This window comes from Vulpes vulpes, chromosome 14 (genome assembly GCF_048418805.1).
Source record: "Vulpes vulpes isolate BD-2025 chromosome 14, VulVul3, whole genome shotgun sequence".
In the NCBI taxonomy this organism is placed as follows: domain Eukaryota; kingdom Metazoa; phylum Chordata; class Mammalia; order Carnivora; family Canidae; genus Vulpes; species Vulpes vulpes.
This window is the reverse complement of record NC_132793.1, coordinates 104,930,991-104,951,001: the sequence shown is the minus strand read 5'-3', so window position 1 is coordinate 104,951,001 and position 20,011 is coordinate 104,930,991. Positions and strand designations below refer to the sequence as shown.

General features: G+C 50.9%; 1 protein-coding gene and 1 long non-coding RNA gene across 4 annotated transcripts in view; one reads left to right on the top strand and one right to left on the bottom strand.

Annotated features, from left to right (window-relative positions):
- Positions 1–1,400: 1,400 nt before the first annotated feature.
- Positions 1,401–6,329, bottom strand: LOC112921111 (uncharacterized). Of its 3 annotated transcripts, none has more exons than XR_011997129.1 (3): positions 5,558–6,329; positions 2,376–2,498; positions 1,401–1,969 (listed from the first exon to the last, which is right to left on the bottom strand). It is a non-coding gene; the product is annotated as an uncharacterized lncRNA (long non-coding RNA). The 3 variants fall into 3 exon arrangements; XR_011997128.1 differs by having other exon boundaries at positions 1,401–1,957; XR_003235187.2 differs by having other exon boundaries at positions 1,401–1,784; positions 5,558–6,326.
- A 532-nt stretch (positions 6,330–6,861) lies between these two features.
- ABHD17C (abhydrolase domain containing 17C, depalmitoylase) overlaps positions 6,862–20,011 on the top strand; it is a 47,635-nt gene continuing 34,485 nt past the window's right edge. The window contains exon 1 of the mRNA XM_072737478.1: positions 6,862–7,664. Within this exon, the coding sequence (XP_072593579.1) occupies positions 7,072–7,664 (593 nt within the window). The 5' untranslated portion in view covers positions 6,862–7,071. The remainder of the gene's footprint in view (positions 7,665–20,011) is intronic.

Below are 20,011 nucleotides of genomic sequence, written 5' to 3'. Positions count from 1 at the left end.
TTTTATTTATTTATTCATAGACACACAGAGAGAGGCAGAGACACAGGCAGAAGGAGAGGGAGAGGGAGAAGCAGGCTCCATGCAGGGAGCCCGACGCGGGACTCGATCCCAGGTCTCCAGGATCACACCCCAGGCTGCAGGCGGCACCAAATCACTGCGCCACCGGGGCTGCCCTCCCCTACTCTCTCTTAAATAAATAAATAAAATCTTAAAAAAAACAACTAAAGAGTCTAATCCCTTTTTTATAGAGTACTTATAGGCTACTTTAATAAAATGCTTGTCTGTGTATTTTGCCCATTTTCCCTGTTGGGGTGTTTTTTAAAAGTTTTTTTTTTTTTTCAATTAAAAACATTTTTTTAAAGCAGGATCCATGCCAGTGTAGAGCCCAACTTGGGGACTGAACTCAAGACCCTGATATCATGACCTGAGCTAAGAGTTGGATGCTTAACAGACTAAGCCACCTGGGTACTCTAGAGTGTTTTATTTTAAATAAACTTGCAGTAAATCTTTTTGCCTAATTTTTCATCATTTTGAAGAACAAAAGATGCAAATTTTTTAGTATGAAGAATCTCAAACTTTCATCGAAAGTAGAGAATAACACATAGCCTCATGTGCCCATCAACTCATCACTGAAATGCCTCAATTATCAAATCACAGCTTATCAATTTCGTTTCATGTGTATCTCCCTTCCTCTCCTTTTCCCCAGAAGGTTTTTTTGAGCACATCTTCCATATCACATCATTTCATCTGTAAATATTCCAGCGTTCTGAAAACTGAAAACTTATGTAGTCAAATCACTGACTTTTTTTCTTTTGTGGTTTTGCCTTTGATATTATGCTCAAAATAGCATGAATTTTCATTTTTATTTTTTAAAAGATCTTATTTATTCATGAGAGACACACAGAGAGAGGCAGAGACACAGGCAGAGGGAGAAGCAGGCTCCCTGCAGGGAGCCCAGTGAGGGACTTGATCATGACCTGAGCTAAAGGCAGACACCAACTGAGCCACCCAGGTGCCCCTGTAAAATTTCATTTCTATTTTCCAGTTATCTTTTGGTTTCATTAAAAAACATCCTTGATTTTTTTGATCCATCAGAATCGAATTTTATCTTTTTTCAAATATTTAACCAGTAATTGAATGAATTAATATATCCCCACTGACCTATCAACTTAATCATACAGTAAATACTTATAAGCAGCTAGGTCATTTTGGTTCCTCTGCATAGTCTGATGCTGGTATTACTTTTTTTGTGTGTGTTACTATTTTGTAAAGTATGTTTTTAGTATTTGTTCTTATAAATTTCCCTGGAATAACACTACAGATGAATCACTCTTGTACACTGTTTTAATATGTAGCTATCCAAAATTCTGGGAAAAAAAAAAAAAAAACCTTAAAATTAATGCCATGGGGTATTACTCTTTATCACCTTCAAATTAGATTTACAAACTCAGCAGACAAAAGGCCATTCCCACTTTCTGTTTAGAAAAAATTACTTTTTTAATGTTGTCTATTACATCTTTGCATATTTTTAAAAAGTGATTAGAAATGACCAGCAATTGAATTCCAGTCAGTTGAGCTCCTATGACGTGGTGGGACATAATGTTTGGTGCTAATTATATAGAGTGGGACCAGAGAGTCCCAGTTCCCATCTTCAGCAGTTTACCATGTCCAAATTGTGCGATCAGTTTCAGGAGCGCTGGAGCTCCTGTGAGCAGTCCAGGCTCAGGGCGGGACTCGTGCCAACAGCGGGTTTGAAGATATAGTCATCCAGGCAACGGATGGAACTGTGAAAACACACGTATGTGGGCGGCTGGTGTTTTATTTCTTTCAATCCTTATCTCTTCCAGTGCTTTCTAAGCATCCTGTAGATCCATGAGCTCATCCTGTAGATCCGTGAGCATTCCCCAGCTGGATTCCAGCGACTCCATTTTCAACACTTTTGATAAGGGCCCTTGGGCTGAAAAAGGTTCTGGGAAAAGATATTTTGCCTCCAAAAGCTCTTATCTGATCGGCAGGCCCCTTTCCCTACTGAACCCTGGCATAGGTTCCCTGGAAAAGCCTCAAAGTGTCATGTGTGCTATTTTTTCCCCCGAAATTATAAGCTCCCCCCACCTGACATTTCAGATGTGTTAGTTTAATAGATATCTCCTCCAAAATCTATCCCACCTTTAGTTATACTTTAATATTTTTCTATGGGAAATAAGCGGAATCCAGGCATAAACTGTTTCACTGTTGAACAACACAATACTCTTTGTCCTGAGATAGGGGAGAACAGTGTAAAATCTTTTAATCTCTGATGGGGATTCCTCATCACCACATCAGGTTACAGTAACAAAATATCTAACTACAAGGACAAAGCAGTTTACTTTTCTCACCCAACAAGAAGCCCAGACAAAGGCAGGCCATGAAGCCTCTAGATTCTCATCTCTTGTTCACCACCTTCAGCGAGGAAATTCACCCTCATGGTTGCAAGGTGGCTGCTGTGGCTCCAATAATTCCTGCAACCAGAGTGGGAAGAAAGGGAGGGGGCAAAGGCAAACATTATGGATGAGACTGGCTCTGTTAGTCTGTCCCCTCATAAAGTTCTCCACTTAGAGACTATTGGCCAGAAGCAAGCCACAGGGCTGTTCTCACAGCGGGGGAGGTGCGATGACTGTGCCTCTGAACTGGGAACATTGTCACCCAGAACAAACTCTACTCTGGGAGTAAGCAGGATGGGGGGATACTACAGCTCCTCAGCTAGAGGACAGGCAGTGGCTAGAAACCCACCGTGATGCCATGTTGGCTTCGGATTGCTCTGTATCTTCTTCAAAGCCTGTACTGATAGTAATGCGCAAGGCAGAAGAAACGGGCTTATCCCCTGGTGCACTCATCGAAACACCCATTCATTCTTTATCACTTTAATTAATATTTACTGAGCATTTTCTCTCTGCCAGGCATGGATGGTGGGGAAAGGGTGGGAGAGCAGTGGTGACCACAATAAACACAACCCTTGCCTTCACAGAGCATCCACCCCTATATTAAGAGAAAAGTAAAACAGGCCATTTATTTTAGATTTCTCTTTTACTGTGCATCTAAATAACCAGATTCATTTTTAAAGCATGAATATCCTTCTCTTATGATCAGTTAAAAATGATCATTCTCAGGGCACCTGGGTGGCTCACTGGGTTAAGTGTCTGCCTTCTGCTCAGGCGAAGCCTAGCCTCAGGATCCCTTGCCCATTCTTCCTCTCCCACTCCCGCTCCCCTGCTTGTGCTCTCTCTCACTCTCTGTCAAATAAATAAATAAAATCTTAATAAAATAAATAAAAATGAGCATTCTCCTCTATGCTGTTGATACAGTTTTACTTTTATAAACTGAGTTAGATCTTGAGCAGCTCGACATTGGGCAGATCAATGTGGAAGAAAAGTTTGGTGTGGAAAGGGCCAATTAAATAACAAACTGGCAGATTTAGTTCCTGGGAATATTGTTCGGGTTACCAGTTCTGGCTGGTTTGGCAGGATGCAGTTGTGCCGACTTGCAGATCAGTCCTGGAGCTTCCTGAGGGCAGGAGGGCTGTGTCCTGGCCACCTCTGCATCCCCCCGATCCACAGTGACCGACTCGTGGTTAAGCACCTACCTAGTAAATATGTCTGCTGACCCAAACTCAAAGTTAGACCTTTCTCTACAAGAAGGTGAGAAGCCACACAGAAATTCCCTAGGGTCAAAACGAACAGCTAGTAATCCCTGACCTTTGCATTTTACAGGAAAAATGTATTCCCTCTGTGGTGCCCGTGAAAGTTTTCCTATCAGTATGGCAAGGCACACTGATGCATCAGTTGCTGGTGTGTTGGAGGTGTGCTGAGATATTGAACCCCTTAGGCCCGGGGAAGCCGAGCCCCGGAGCAACACCAACTTTACCACAACTACGTGTAGCTCAAGGTACAAAATGTTCAGTAGCTCTGCTCTACGGCACCCGACTTTAGGGTCTCCATTTAACATTCACACAAGCCTGAGACGACACAGCTGTCTGAAGAAAGGTGGCCCTTTCGGTCCACCTCTGTGTCCCTTCTAAAAGCCAAATTTTTAGTTATTTACTTATTTATGCACTGGTATTCCACTGTCCGACCTTCTGCAAATCCTTTGTGGAACGAGGCAAGGCATAAATAAATATCTGGCTCTTTAATTTTCTGGATGATGTTAACACTGCTACAGGCCATCTAGAACACTGAGCATCAGCCACGTAGAGGACACCCCCTTGAGGCTCTGGTCACAGTGCCCTACTATGTATGAACTTCTTGCTACTCAACTCCTGCCAAGACAGGTGAGAGAGTGGTATTTAAGGAAGATGAGCCTGCTAGATACCCTGTCATCTCTGTTCCTAGAGTCCTATTCCTATTCTGACTTTGATTAGGACTATCACCTTAGCTCCCCACAGAAACACCACCATTGAGCCAAGATTGAAGATACTCTCCTTAGCTTTTATGGGGAGTGGATGTTTTATTTTCTTTCTTTGAAGGCATCTGTGAAACTGTTCTAAATCTTCTCCTGCGGCTCTAATTAGATTGTAAGGTTCTTGAGAGAAGGGACAGTCTTACTCATCTTTGTAACTGTTGCACAAAAAAAAAATCTTGGGTGCTATGAGCATAAAAAAAATTACATAATATATACACAAAAATTGAATACAAGGAGCAAAGTATAGATCCAAGCAGAGTGCACAGAAGTGTACCAACTTACAAACCTTTTTAAAGAAGGAAACCCAATCCTATGAAGCTAAAAATCTGGTTTTAGGCAAAGCTTCACCAAGTGTGAATAACTTTAAAATAGACTAAGAAATACTTTGTCGGCCTGCTTTACCAACTGGGTTTTCTCTGAACTTTTTAGATCATTCAAAAATGTCTAAAATTATTTCAGTGAAGAAATGGCCTTTTAAAACCAGGTCCTGAAGGTTAATGCAATCTGGATAGGCAAATTCATCTAGATGAGGGTGCTCAAAAATACTCCTCCTATTAAAGCCACAACAAAAGCTAAAATTCTCAGGACGTGTTACTTGAAACAATAGGTCCAGGGCTGAGATGCTGCCAACTTCCATGTCTCTAGCTGCCCTGCTGGCAGTCCGGGAAGGGGACCTCCTGTCCGTTCCTGAAAGGAAGTTCAGTTGCCAAATCAGGAGGCAAAAAGAGGAGTGTGGAAGGCTCTGTGAAATTGGCACCAGAGCATGCTCAGTTTCAGGCACTGGGAGTTATGTTTGAAAAAAAAAATCATTTAAAGGTGAGCGCCAAGAAGACAGTGGATTTAAATCATTTTAAGAAATCTTTCATGATTAAGACCACTTAAAAATCTTGGACCCAAGACACGTCTTGAGAAACTACCCCTGTAGAAGACACCTAGAAAACCCACCGCAGGCAGCACCAGAACGGACAAGCTCACAGGGTACCCTCCTAGGTGGGGAGTAGCCCTGATTCCTGCAGACACAGGGACGCTCTAAAGGCCCAATCTCGCCCCTAGGGAGGTAACATGGCTCCACATGCAGAAACGACCTCCTGTAACGGGGACATGCGGCGCTGGCCGTCCTCACCCTCAACAGCAGCAGCCCTCGTGCTGAGACGTGAGCTGAGCTCAGGAAGCACAGATGCCAAGAGCCAAATATTGCAGGTACATGCCCATGCTCCTCCACCCATTAATGTTCTCTTCAGGAGATTCCCAAGAACCTCTGTGCACTGTGGAACTTGGATTTGGAGAAGGGAGAGAAGAGTGAGGGCCACAGTTCATGCAGGAGGATGCCCCCACCACCTGCGCGATCCCTTCGGCCGATGGGCCCCGTGCAGACCCTGGAGGAGACAGGGGCATGCTGGGGACCTGAGGCTCCTCTGGGCCCTGTGCGTCCCGGGGACGGCCCGTGCTGCCCAGGCCAGGCCCGGCAGGTGCCTGCGCCCCTCCAAGCTCCCCTGTGGGGTGGGCCCAGCAGTCTGCAAGCAGACCCCGGAGTAGGGGCGTCCCAGGGACCTGGGGTTCCTCTGCGCGCGCCTCCCAGGCCCAGCAGGAGCTCGCGGCCTCTCCAGGCTCCGCTGTGGGGTGAGCCCAACTGCCAGCGAGCAGACCTGGAGCAGGGGCATCCTGGGGACCTTTGTCTCCTCTGGGCCCCCGCGCGTCCCGGGGACGGCCCGTGTTCCCCAGGTCCAGCAGGTACCCGCGCCCCCTCCAGGCTCCCCTAAGGGGTGGGCCCAGCAGCCCGTGTGCAGACCCGGGAGCAGGGGCGTCCGGGGACCTGAGGCTCCCCTGCGCGCCCCCAGTCCCGGCAGGTGCCCGCGCCCCCCCACGCCCCCAGGCCCGGCAGGTGCCCGCGCCCCCCCACGCCCCCAGGCCCGGCAGGTGCCCGCGCCCCCCCCACGCCCCCAGGCCCGGCAGGTGCCCGCGCCCCCCCACGCCCCCAGGCCCGGCAGGTGCCCGCGCCCCCCCAGGCCCCCAGGCCCGGCAGGTGCCCGCGCCCCCCCCCACGCCCCCAGGCCCGGCAGGTGCCCGCGCCCCCCCCACGCCCCCAGGCCCGGCAGGTGCCCGCCCCCCCCCACGCCCCCAGTCCCGGCAGGTGCCCGCGCCCCCCCACGCCCCCAGGCCCGGCAGGTGCCCGCGCCCCCCCCACGCCCCCAGGCCCGGCAGGTGCCCGCGTCCCCCCCACGCCCCCAGGCCCGGCAGGTGCCCGCGCCCCCCCAGGCCCCCAGTCCCGGCAGGTGCCCGCGGCCGTGGGGGGAGGGGTCGCGGAGCCCCGCCCCGGTGGCGGGCCGGGCGCCGAGTCCCCGCGGAGGCGGCGGCGCGCGATAACCCGGAAGTGGCGGCGGCGGCGGCGGCGGCGGCGGCGGCGGGCGCGGGGCGGGGCGGGGCGGGGGGGCGGCGCGCTGGAGCCATGGCCGCCGCCGCCGGCTTTGTGTGCCGCGTGCGGGCCCGGGCCGCCCGCTCCTCCGCCCGGTCGCGGGGCCGCCGCTGACCCGCCCCGCTCGCCGCGCCGCGCCCGGGCCCCGCCTCCCGCCGCGCCCCGCCCGCCCGCCCCCGCCCCCGCCGCCCGCCCGGCCGCCGGCGGGGCTCCAGGCCGCCCCGATGCCCGAGCCAGGCCCCAGGATGAACGGCTTCTCGCTGGGCGAGCTGTGCTGGCTCTTCTGCTGCCCGCCCTGCCCGAGCCGCATCGCCGCCAAGCTGGCCTTCCTGCCGCCCGAGCCCACCTACACGGTGCTGGCGCCCGAGCAGCGCGGCCCCGCGCCCGCCCCGGCCCCCGCCGCCGCCGCCGCCGCCGCCGCCGCCCCCCCCGCCGCGGCCCAGCCGGCGCCGCAGCAGCCCGAGGAGGGCGCGGGCCCGGGCGCGTGCAGCCTGCACCTGAGCGAGCGCGCCGACTGGCAGTACTCGCAGCGCGAGCTGGACGCCGTCGAGGTCTTCTTCTCGCGCACGGCCCGGGACAACCGGCTCGGCTGCATGTTCGTGCGCTGCGCGCCCTCCAGCCGCTACACGCTGCTCTTCTCGCACGGCAACGCCGTGGACCTGGGCCAGATGTGCAGCTTCTACATCGGCCTGGGCTCGCGCATCAACTGCAACATTTTCTCCTACGACTACTCGGGCTACGGCGTCAGCTCGGGCAAGCCCTCCGAGAAGAACCTGTACGCCGACATCGACGCCGCGTGGCAGGCGCTGCGCACCCGGTGAGCCTGGGGGGGGCCGGGGGCCGGGGGGGGGGCCCGGGGCCGGGGGGGCCGGGGCCGGGGGCGGGGGGCCCCTCCTCCTCCCCCTCCCAGGCCGCGCGCCGGCAGGGCCCCTCCCGCCCCCGCCCAGGCCGCTGTGGATCCGCGTCTCCCCCCGCCCCGCCGCCTCCCCCCCTCCCCAAGTGCCCCCCCCCGCCCTCCGCTCCCTGCTGCGCCCCGGCCCGGGCTGAGCCTGTGGGGCTCGCCTCGGTGCCTCCGGGCCCCGGCGGCCCTTCGTGGCTCTGGCCAGCGCCAGGGGCGGCGTGGGGAGCTCAGGCGCGGGGCAGGAGCAAGTTGGTTCGCGGTTTGCGTGATCGGCCGCCACCGCGCCGAGGCCCGCAGACCCGGTGACCTTGGGCAAGGCACCGGAGCCTGTGGACCTCGGGCCGCTGCGCTGTGTAATCGGGGGCCGCGCCGCGGTGCAGGTGCGCGGGGCGCGTGGGTGGGCAGCCCTGAGGGGCCTGGGCGGCCTGGAGGGGCGATGGGGGTCAAGTCCGCCTCCTGCTAGGCAAAGGAGCCGGCACCCTGCGGGCCGGAGGTCAGCTGCTGGCTGGGGGCCTGGCACCTTCCACAGAGCTCAGGAACAAGCCCGCGAGGAGTTGGAGCCTTACGTGATGGGGTTTGGGGAATCGCTTGACCTTGAATTAGCATTCGCAGAAGGACTGGAAAGTATTTATTGAGGAAGGGCCTTTGATGTAGAAGGCCCAAATGGCAGGCATGGTTCCCCGGCCCTGGGCCAGAGAAGCACACAGAAAACTGGAGTTTTTATTCTCAACGAAGGCATACATCTGGCAGGTGGGCAGGTCACCTCACCTGTTTGTGCTCTAGGTTTGGTATTTGTGACTTTTCCCCACCTGCTCCGGAGCAATGATGAAAAAAACTGAGGTCATGTCTATAATGACATCTGATTTCTTCCATGGGAAGAGTCCCCAGGGTCAGTGCAGTTGGCAGGCTTCTGGCAATGGGCACTTAAATGTTTTTATCTAGAATGTGTTTACTTGGCTTATGCATGTCGCCAACAGGAATGATTTTGTCTCCTTTTGTATTCTTATGAGCCTGTGCTCATAAATTACCCTTTGTCTTTCTGGGAAAATGCCTTGTCCAACAGGAATGTATTTAGGCTTTAATATACATTGTTACCTGTGTTCTCTTGGAGTCCAGAAGGACTTCATTTGGATGATAATTTTTCGAAAATGGTTTGGGCAGATCAGAATATGTCATACGTAGATACACTGAATCCAGATCCACAAGTAGTTGGATGCCACCTGTTCCAGTAAAGGGTTTCAAAACTGTGTGTCCTACACAGTCAACACATTGCTGTCACATACTGTTGCTAAAGGTATTAAGAAATAAGGGTTGGCATTAAATATTTTAAAAATGAAACGTTAAAATCCTATCTTGAGTATCAAGATGTGAGAATTTGTGTAGACCATTGTTCCTATGTGTGCATAACTATGTTAGAAGGAAAGTCTTTCATATGGGAGGCAGGCCCTTTGCCCTGAATATACAGGTGTGGCTGTGTTACAAAGTATGCTAGAGGTAGTTATTTCCTGGAGACTTTTGTCATATTTTGATTAATTAAGGGCATTGTTTTTGGATAAACGCTTCAATTGTGGAACATCTGATGATACATCTAAATTACACCTACTGTTTATTTAATTTTACATTAGAATTCACATCTAGATTGATTCGCACATCTGTAAGATGGGTAGAATGTAAGAGCTACAATGAGAGTCTTAGAATATGAAGAAACTTACAAATCATTTTGCCCTGTGGTTTCCACTGTTTGGACGGTGACCCCCCAGTAACACACACATGTCGTGTCTTGATCAAGCACACACATGTACATCAATATCTGTCTGTACACGTTTGTGACTGAAGCACATGTTTCACAAAACCGTATTTTTTCCATGGGCAATGTGCATGGCGTAATATATTCCGTCTTATTTCACATTAAAAAAGGAAAAAAGAAAAAAGAAGATGAACAAGAATGTGGGTTGCTAGCCACTGGATTTATTTCCTAACTTCTGGACACTGCTCTTGTGCATCCACCTCGTCTGGTGGAGGCCTAGGTCATCTCACGGTGGACCAGCAGCAGGTCTCTTGGCTGCTGCTTGCATGCTCTTTCCCTCCACCCCATGCAAACCTATTTATCAGATTTCTCAAGAGGTGCATTTATGTGTGTCAGTTGTTCTAATGACAGAGAAGTTACTGATTCCAGTCCTCTCACTGCCTGCGTGCAGCCGGCGCTCTCATTCTCTGTAGCTCCTGTGCCTTACCCTTGCCTGGAAGGTGCCCTGTTCTTGTTCTTTGCCCACTTATGGCTCTGTCTGTCCTTGCCCAGACAGGGGTGCCTTCCACCACAGGTACCCGTTCTGAGGCTGGGTTAGACCCCACCGCCCACCTCCGCCCCTGCTGTGTCGTCTTTGGGGTCCTCTTTTCTCACCTCTTGGTTTTCTCACCTCTTTTCTCACGCTGCTCAAGATCCTGGAGGAAGAGACTGCCTTGTCTTGTGTGGTCTCCATCTCCAGACTTGGGTTGGCTCCCAGGAGGACTGTGGGTCAGGTGTGTGTATCCATGCCGTACATCCCCCAGAGCACCTGGCCTGGGGCTGGCCCCCCTCCTCAGGATCACCTCTAGCCCTGTCGGAAACACTCGATCCCGTCCGGATCCTAATGGGACTCCAAGACCCTCTGTCTTCCTGGGCAGCTGGCGTTCCACCCCTTGACCTGCACTTATACTTTTTTACTATGTCCTGTTATTTAATGGTCTTTCCCACTAAATTGAAAGTCCTTTGCGGCAGGGATTTCGTGTCAACGATGGCTTAGAATAACAGGTATGCATTAAATATTTGTTTAACGGATGGCACATGTGGATGCCCCATGAGTAAATTAATGGGATAAATTTAGTTTTCCTGAGTTGGACTCTTACAGACAAGAGTTGGGTCTTATTTTACCTCCAAAGTTTTAATATCCATGAGTACAACCACAGACCGAAAAAGAGGGGGAGTGTTATGATGGATTGGCTTGAGGTCTCATCTACTTTGTATCCATTATATGGATGTTCTTGGAACAGGAAAGCGGTTGTATTGAACAGAAGAAGAGTAATGATAACCCTTCCTTTATATTCCTCTCCATCTGTATTCGTCCCCGGTCTGCAGCAGCCCCTGTGCGTGCTGTAATGAGCTGCCTGGTTCTTGATGGAGGACTTCCCATGTAGACAATGCTTAGTACACGTACTACCCACATGCATGGGTGAGGATAGCACGTCCTCTAAGTGATATGTGGTGAAGCGGGCAAGTAGTCTGAAATAAAGGTTTGGGGAGAAGTAAACTTGAAGGCAAGAAGGATGTTCATTGCTATTTGGCCAGCAGGTGATCATTTTAAGCATTTGAAAAATTGGTAGGAAAGGTGTGGAATCGAAATAGGTTTGGAGGATCCAGAAAGAGTGTGGTCCCAGCATGGGAGAAGTAAGTTGGTGTCCTAGTCCGTTCAGGCTGCTATAAAGAGATACCACACTGAGTGGCCCAGAGATAACAGAAATTTATCCCTCACAGTTCTGGAGGCTGGAAGTCTGAGATCAGGGCACCAGCATTTCTGGGGTCCAGTGAGGACCCTCTTCCTGATTACAGACGGCGGGAACAGTTGTTCTTGGGCTGCTCTTATAAGGGCACTAACTCCACCAGAAGGGCCCCACCCTCATGACCTAACCACCTGCCAGAAGTCCCACCTCTTAATACCATCACTTTGGGAGTAAGACTTTAACATCTGAATTTTGGGGGAGGGGCTGCGAATATCTAGTCCCGCAGCAGGTGGTGTGGGAACAATGAGAGGAGGTTCTCTACTAGGCAACCTGAGCCTGATTGAAAGCTTGAAGGTTAGGATGTGCTTTACACTGTGTCACATCCCTTGTAAGTGTGTTGTCAATACAAGCAGTTGAGGGAATGCATTAGAATCCCTTAGAAATATTTGTAGAGAGACACTGAAGATCAGTGCAGCCTTATTGGAAAGTGGTGTTGTAACATGAGCCGGGGAGGTGATTACTCTGTGTGGGAAGAGCTGCCTATAGGCTTATGATTAAGCCCCTCAGCACCCATCCTCGTCCTCTGGGGGTCTCCTGGGATGCCAGCCAGTGCAGATGTTGTAGAAGGGGGACCTACCCAGGATTCAAGGTGTGAATCAAGCCAATTCACAAGTATAAACCCAAATAAGCAAATGACCCCGAGGATGAGGCGACAGGGGGGTGGAGAGTATTTTGAAATGTTTTCATCTAGAAAGACAAGAGGGGGGCATTTGTGGTTGAGTGCATCACCAGTGTTACCAGTGCCTCCAAGGAAGCTGTTGGAACCTTCCATTTGATGCAGAGACTGTGGGAGAGCCAGGCAGTTGGTGACAGAGATGCTGACCCCATCAGAGAAAGCAAATGCAGAGAGAAGGAGGAATGATTTTCAGTGCCTCGGAGCCAGAGGCAACTTACAGAAGACGGTTTGTTTGCTTGACCAGTTCGCCGTGAACCGTTAGCCATATGTGTGTGTGTGCTTGTACCAGATGTGAGGGGACGAGGGCAGGGTCCCCTTGAGCATCACTAGCCCCAAATGCTTGCTTGCTTGCTTGCTTTTTCTTTTTTGCAAAAGGATGAACTCGATTTTAGAGGCCGTTTTTTTTTTTTTTTCCCCTCCAGCCAGAAGGTCTCACACATTTATTCCTGAACCAACCTCCTGGTGTGGAGGCACAGTAACAGAAAAGAATCATTCCCCCAGTAGAACACGTCTGTTGTTCAGGCGGTAGGGATGTTCACAGAGTGATAGGATAGGACCACGTGACCCTCATGCAGCTTTGATACGTGGGCCACCCCGCGGGCGATGCCGGTGGACCCAGCCTGGTTCTCCTCTAGCACCTCCTCTTGGAGTTCCGCCTGATTTTATTACCAATTTTCATCCGAATCCACTGGGGAACGGGACAGTTCTGGTTTTGCTTCTTGGCCAGGGGTCGCTTGATCCTGGAAGTCTGGTGAGAAGAAGAGGGACTGCCGGCCACATACACATCCTCATGGTGGCAAAAAGGAGTGATTTTAGAGGCATTTTGCCTACGTAACTACATGTTGCTGTTTTGTTGACTTCTGTGTCTGTGATTCAGAGGATCTGTAGCTAGACAATCAGAAGTCCCAGGAAGGCTATAGTGGGTGCCCTGGGGGTGGGATCTGGCTGCTGGTTGTGAATGCTGTTTATCATTCTGACCTGCAGGAGCAGAGCAGGTCCTTTCCCGGGGAGTCAGAGCACGTCAGAAGCACGACTTTGCTCCCTGTTCCCTCAGAGGCAATACTGCGGTGCCTTTAAGGGCAGGATGCTTAGGATTTCTACCTGGGTTCGACTGGGGATGAGAAAAACAGAGGTGTTAGAAATAGTGGTGTATACGAGGCAAAAGCTCCGTGGTACTTCTGGAAAGGGGATAGAATATTGGCTTGCAAGTTGAGGCAGCTGATGTGAGATTATCTGCCTGGAAGAGTGTAACCCTTCCAAAGAGACTTGTGGGAGCCCAAGTGGGCGAAGTGTGTTTTGGGGTGTGCAGGCCGCCTTATCCTGGGCATCTCTTCCCTGCCCCCTCCGAGTGCACTTGTGCCCTGCCGCTCGCAGAGAGGGTTTTCTCCGGCCCCAGCACACTCTGAGCTTTCATGTCCTAGTTTCGTAGTAACTTCTCCATGGTTCTGTGTGGAGGGCCCGGCTCTCTCTGGTGCCCCTGGGGCAGAAGATCCCAGGAGCGCTGCATGTTTCTGTGTGAATGGGCCACTCCTCCCTGTTTTGTCTTCTGCACGCACTTGTGTTTATTCAGGGAGCTCCTAGGGGCTGGGGCCCTCCATGTGGAAGCGCCTGTTTTCCTCTCTTCTTTCTGGAGGGGTCACTTCAGGGATGTCACCTTGAGGTCACTCAGTGTACCGCTGACGTTGGGCCTTGCCATCTCCTACCACTTTGGCTCGTCTCCTCTCTGCACATGTCACTTGTCTCCCCTGTTCTGTGTTGGTGATCCCATAGGAGACTCCGGAGCCGGCATAGGGTCCACAGCCTTCGTGGCAGGGCCAGAACACCCCTCTCCATTGTACTTTGCTTAAGCTCATGCTGAGACTATAAATCTCCTCTTGAAGAGGCCTGACGTGCCTGGATACACTTAGGAGATCATTACTTGGCTGTTCGAATGACTTTTTTTTTTTTTCAGGATTGCTTTAAATAATAGGCTTCCTGATTTGTCTAAGAGATTTAATTTACAAAAGTTAGATAAGCACAGAACCTTTTGAGCTAGGGAAATTAGTTCTGAGGCTGGAACTCCTCCTAGTCCCTCATGTCACCTTGAACAGGACACATCCCAAGAGAGACACCGGGGCGGGGCCCTATTGCATCCGTTCCCCCCACACTTGCTGGGGTTGGGGGGGAGGGGGCTCTGCTAGCCAGGCTCCTGCCCCTCCTGGTTGCAGGGGGTGTGAGGCCCGCTCTCCACAGAGCTTCAGCCTCCACAGGGCTCACTCCAACAGTTGCCTATCAATTGTTAGCCTTGAAGAGTAGCCCACAGTTGATTCCTTACAGCAAGTCGATAGAACAGGGACACCATTGCCTTTTTGTGACCACATGTGTGGGCTCCCGTGGCCGGGCTGGAGGCCACAGAGGCTATAGGAAAATTGACCTCCCCTCACTCATTCCTCTTGTCTCCTGCCCCATGACCAGTGGCCACTCTGGGATAGTGGGCTGCTGGTGGCCAGTGGCCGGTGGTGTGGACTTGCTCTGAGCGGCACGTGGGGCAGCGGCAAGTGGGCAGGCTAGGTGAAGGCGGCAGAGAAACAGGCCAGGGTGTGCAGGTGTGGCTTCTGAGCCGCTTCACATAGAGGTTCCCAGCTTGAGATGTTGTCGAGATTTATTTCTTCATTGAGGTGATTTACAGCCGTACTGATTTCTGGCTCTTATGTCAGAGGAACAGAGCAAGGATCTCTCAAGGGTGACCTGGTGAGGAATGTTCCTGCAAGTCTGAGCTTTCTCCGATGCTTTTGTGGCGAAGGGCAGAGGTTTTCAAGTCCAGCACACCTGAGTTCAGATCCTGCCTGTGCCACTCATTGACTGCTTGGCCTCAGGCAAGTTTCCTAACTTGTGGGGCTGTGATGGTGATGGTCAGACTCACTGTGTCAGTGCTAGTAAAATAATATTATCACTGTGTCAGGGGCTCTAATGCAGTGCTTCCCACATCACAAGAGCACCACAAATAGGCTGTTATTATTGTTCACGATCATGAATAAAATTATCAGAGCTGTAATAACGAAATGTTCAGCTCATGCGGAAGGCGCCTTAAGGAACTTGCTTCCTTCCCCTCTCTCTGTAGACATAAATACCCGGGGCAAGCCTGGTTTGGTGACTGGGTGCAAAGGATGGCAGAGATGTCCTGGCTCTGCGCTCGTCCCCCTGGGAGATTTGTTCCAAGATGGATCGCACCAAACCTGTGTGTGTGTGCGTGCTTTCTCTTGGGTACACACCTGTGATCGAGTCGAATGTGTAAACTAGGCACAGTGAGACATGTGCAGCGAGAACTCGTAATAAATAGGACACCCGTAGCAGTATCCCATCACGAAGGTTATGTGAACGTGTTTTCCCTCTCAAACTACCTTACTGCACCATACTCCCCCTCCTTCTGAGGATGGGAGATGATTCAGTGCCTGCACGATGAGATGACATGCGGTGCATGGCATAGCCATGGTGACGTAGCATGAGGCTGCCTGTGACCTTCTGACGATGCGTCCGGAGGATCATCGACTTCCCGCCTGCGGTTGAGCTGCAGCAACTGGAAACCCAGGCTCGGGGGTTTGGGGGTTATTGTATATGCTCCTATAAGGGGCAGAGGCAGTTTGAATTTATTCCTCTAGGCTCTGCGTCTCATGTTGGGGAACATCTGCATGAGCGTTTTAGATCGGATGGCATATCACTCACCAAAGTGTTTTATGTGCCCAAAGGAGGCCTTGAAAGGAGGGGAGACTTTACCTGTAATCTAACACTTTGCACTTACTTTGCACACCGCCCCTCTCTTGCTTGCTGCACCATGCCGTTTGTAGGCCTAGCTCGTGGGTGCAGGGCGTGCATTCTGGCAGGAGCCAGAGACTTCTTGGGGCATAGAGTCCGGGATGGGGAGGACGAGAAGGTAAAACCCAGTCCCTGTGCACCACTCAGGACGTGCTGGTTGCTCTTTGCTACTGGGATGACCTTCAATAGATAGCTGTCCTCCCCTTTTCCTAAAGTTGGCTCAGACACCTGAATCACACACTTCCTTTTAAAATATGAATGCTCCCATGATGCCTTGTACCTCAGATTCCCGTTGAGTTTTCAAGGCTCTGTGTAATGGAGCTCATTGATAACTTCCACGCTATCGATTTACTTGAGAGCGCTCAAGGACCGTGGCACCATGGTGAAACTGGAAACCTCTGTTTCCAGAAAGTCTAGGTCATTCAGATTCAGTGCTCAGACGGCTCGTTAACAGTTGCCTATCAATTATTTGCTGAATCACTGAGGAGAGCCCTACCTCAAGATTATTTGTTAATAGAGCATGGCTTAAATTTTCCAATAAAAAAAGGAGCATAAAGAATCCTGGTACTGATTATTAGTTTATTACCTTTAGTTTACATTTTTTAAGTGGTTAAAATGAAACTTGGGCAGTTAGGTTGCAGGGGAGTGGGATATAAAGTGAGCCTGTATGCAGAATATATCCGCAGAGTGAGTTTCCAGACGTTAATTATAACTGCTAGCTAACCCCTCTGTTATTATAGTTAGTCATCAAATGAGAATTCCAACTTACCCAAAACTATTTTTAGTGATTGTCACGGACAGAACCAAACCGTGTGCAGTGATAATTATATTGCCTGCAAAGGTCTATATTGCCAGCACAAGCGTTTTGTTATCTGGGTTAACTTAAATATTTTGATTTATCCCTATTGTTGTAAATAACTCAAGGGTATTCTAAATTCTCTGTTTTTTGTTGTATCCTTGTAAACCTGTATTTGTACCATTTTAGTTTATATATATATATATATATATATATATATATATATATATATATATATAGAAAGGACCATTCACATATTAATCACTTCTATGCATGTTTTATGTTACATAACCAGGCTGGATGAAATAATTTTTTAAATGAACATGCTGCCATATGTTTAATTGGAAGAAGTTAGTTTTTCTCACTAAAACTTCAAGAAAACCCCAGAAAGAACATGATTATAGGAGAGGGAGAGCTTGGAGGCCTGCTGGGCAGCCCTGCTGCAGCTCAGAGTTGGCAGGTCGTAAACACAGCTCTCCATCTTTCCGATCCCCTTCATTGTTTCCGGGTCCACGTTGCAGGCTCCTCTCTGATGCCTTCCTGTCTGTCCACACATCTGGCCAGCCACGCCTTGCTGCAGAGCCTGCACACCTGGATCCCAGTGCCCTTTGCCAACCCACCCGTGCTGACACACTCCCCAACTGCCCCACAGCTTACACACTCATGAACCCTGAGAGCCTGCGCCTCAACCTTGCCATGGGTCCCCTCTGCCACACTGTGTGGCTCCTCAGCCCCTGTCTGTGGCCACACCTTGTACCTGTCATCTCTGGCAACGCTCCACTGCCAGGACTTGGAATTATGAGATATCCTTTTCTGACTCAATCTCATATCCTGTTGGATCTGTTTATTTAACAAATGTATTAAGGGCCTGCCATGGGCCAGACATTCTTCCAGAACAAAACAAACACAAAATCCCTGCTGTTTGAAGCTTTCACTCACAGGAGGCAGATAACAAGGAAAAACAGTCATCCTAATAATTGTGTAAACAGCATTTGATTAGAATATGATAAACATTATGGAGAAGAATGTAGAGCAGAGTAGGGAGATGAGAACCTCAGAGTGCCGGTGTGTGCAGTGCGGTTTTCAAAGGTGAGAATGTGCTTCATCTAGAGAATGACATCTGGCATAGCGCGGCGAGGGGTTAGCCATGTGGCTCTGTGCAGGAAGGGCTGAGGACAAAGGAAGGCCCTGAGGTTCATGGAACATCCCGGAAGCTGGTGTGGCTGGAGCGGGACCCTTGAGCCTCACAGCGGGAGCAGAACCCGCAGAAGGAGCCCCTGCAGTGGGGCGGGGGGCCGTCTCTGGCCTCACACACCATCACATGGGGCTTGAGCAGCATGCAGTGGGAGCCTTGAGGACAGAGGTGGCCGGATTTGGTAGGTTTCATTGGCTCTCCAGGATTGTGTCGATGATGAAGAATGGAGGGCCGGGTACCAGGAGGGAGGAAGAAAGACAGCTAGGATTCACCTGCAGGGTCGCAACTCAGAGATGGTGGTGGTGTGGGTCAGAGTGCTGGCAGCAGAGCTTCTGAGAGGTGCTCAGATTTGGAGTGTTCTTGCAAAAAAAAATAGATCACACTCCCGTGGAACTAGGGCAATGCCACCTGTACACGAGGCCCTTGACGCCCTCGACGACCGGAGCATGTCACCAAGAGGGGCCGTGTGCACCGAGGACTTTGTGTTCAGCCTCAGGATCCCTTAGGTCCTAGGAAGGGAGGCCTTGGGTAGCTGCGGGTGGCATCCCAGCTTCAGGCGGAGGTCCCCTCGCCTGTGCTGGGTGTAGATTGTGACCCGGCCCAGAGGCCCTGAGATCCTGCCCGCCACCTACCTGTCGCCATCCCCTGCTTGCCTGGCCTGCCTTCTGTGGGAGGAGGCCGGTTCCTTGAGCGACATCTGATGGTGGGACTGGCCCCAGCAGGGTGACCACAGTACAGTGAGGAGACGGAGCCCATCGGGCCTTCTTGTTGAGTCTGGTGCAGGAGCATCAATGTGGCACTCTCTGTCCCCACACAGGTGGGGCTGCTGCTTTCTGGTGTGTTTCCCTAAGACCCGGGGGAGGGGCCGTGGTCACTGGTATTGAGGGGATTTGTGTATTTTGTGTCAGCTGATAATGAAGAGGATGCAAAATTGGGAGAACAGGGTCCCTGAAATAACACGGGCTGCCTGTGTATGACCTTCACTCCCTCAGGACCTTGAGATCTGTATCCCTGCTCGGTGTCTTCCCCTGCTACACTGTTTTTTTGTTTTTTTTTTTTTTTTTTACTTTTTTTTACTTTATTATTATGTACGAGAAAAATAAAACATTAAAATGAACCCCACACCCTTATCACCCACCTTCCGCAGTTACCAGCATCTGCCGTACTTGTGGCATCTGCAAACACCTCCACCTGCACCCCTTCCTCGATTCTGTCGTTCCTCTCCTGTACATCTCTTCTATGGTAAGAAAAATTCGCACCATCCAACTGCACACGTCCTATCCCAGCAGCCCGATTTCCTGGTAACATCTCGCTGTGTGGGTCAGCACTCAGCCATGGTGAGGAGCCAGCTGCAGAGCCAGGCTTTCCTCGTGTGCTGTGCACGTGTCCTGCCATTAGTGGGGTATGGATTGCAGTCCGAGAATAGATCTAAGGGAGACATTACATAGATTTCATACCAAATAGTCATCAAAGGAAAGGCACTGGAGTCTTGGCCATTGTTTTCAGCATCCGTGTTGTAAAGATAGATAGATAGGAACTCTGGGGCGGGGCGGTCCCATTTATCTAGAATGAGTGGGGTGCAGTAAAAAGGATCACTGGTCTGGAGCTAGGAAGTGTGGCTCCTAGTCGGGTATTGACGTGCACCGACGTGTGTGGCCTGGGGAGTCGTGTACTGTGTTTGGGCCTTATTTTCTCTATTCATAAACAGGAGGTTTGCTTTAGATGTCGGTTTTGGTTTAACCATCACTCACTGAACATCTCCTTTGTGCAAAGCATATTTCCTACGTGATGTAATTCTAATCATCACATCTGTGAGGCAGGAACTATTGTCACCTCCATTTTATTTATTTATTTTTAAAGATTTTACTTATTCATGAGAGACACACAGAGAGAGACAGACATAGACAGAGGGAGAAGCAGGCTCCCTTCGGGAGCTCAATGTGGAACTTGATCCCGGGACCCCAGGCTCATGACCTGAGCTGAAGGCAGATGCTCAACCACTGAGCCACCCAGGTACCCCATCACTTTCATTTTAGAGACTGGAAAACTGAGGACCAGGAGAGATAAATGACTTGCCCATAGCCACACAGAGTGAAGAGGTGAGCCAGGATTCGGACTCCAGCAGCCTGACCCTGGGGCTCACATTTTACAGTCCAGTGAAGTTCTCTACATTAGTGACCTCCCAGGGTGAGGGGGGCTGAGCATCTTGGAAGGTGCTCCAGACTGTATATGGGGTGCCAAGGGAAAACACCAGAACTTACATTTCT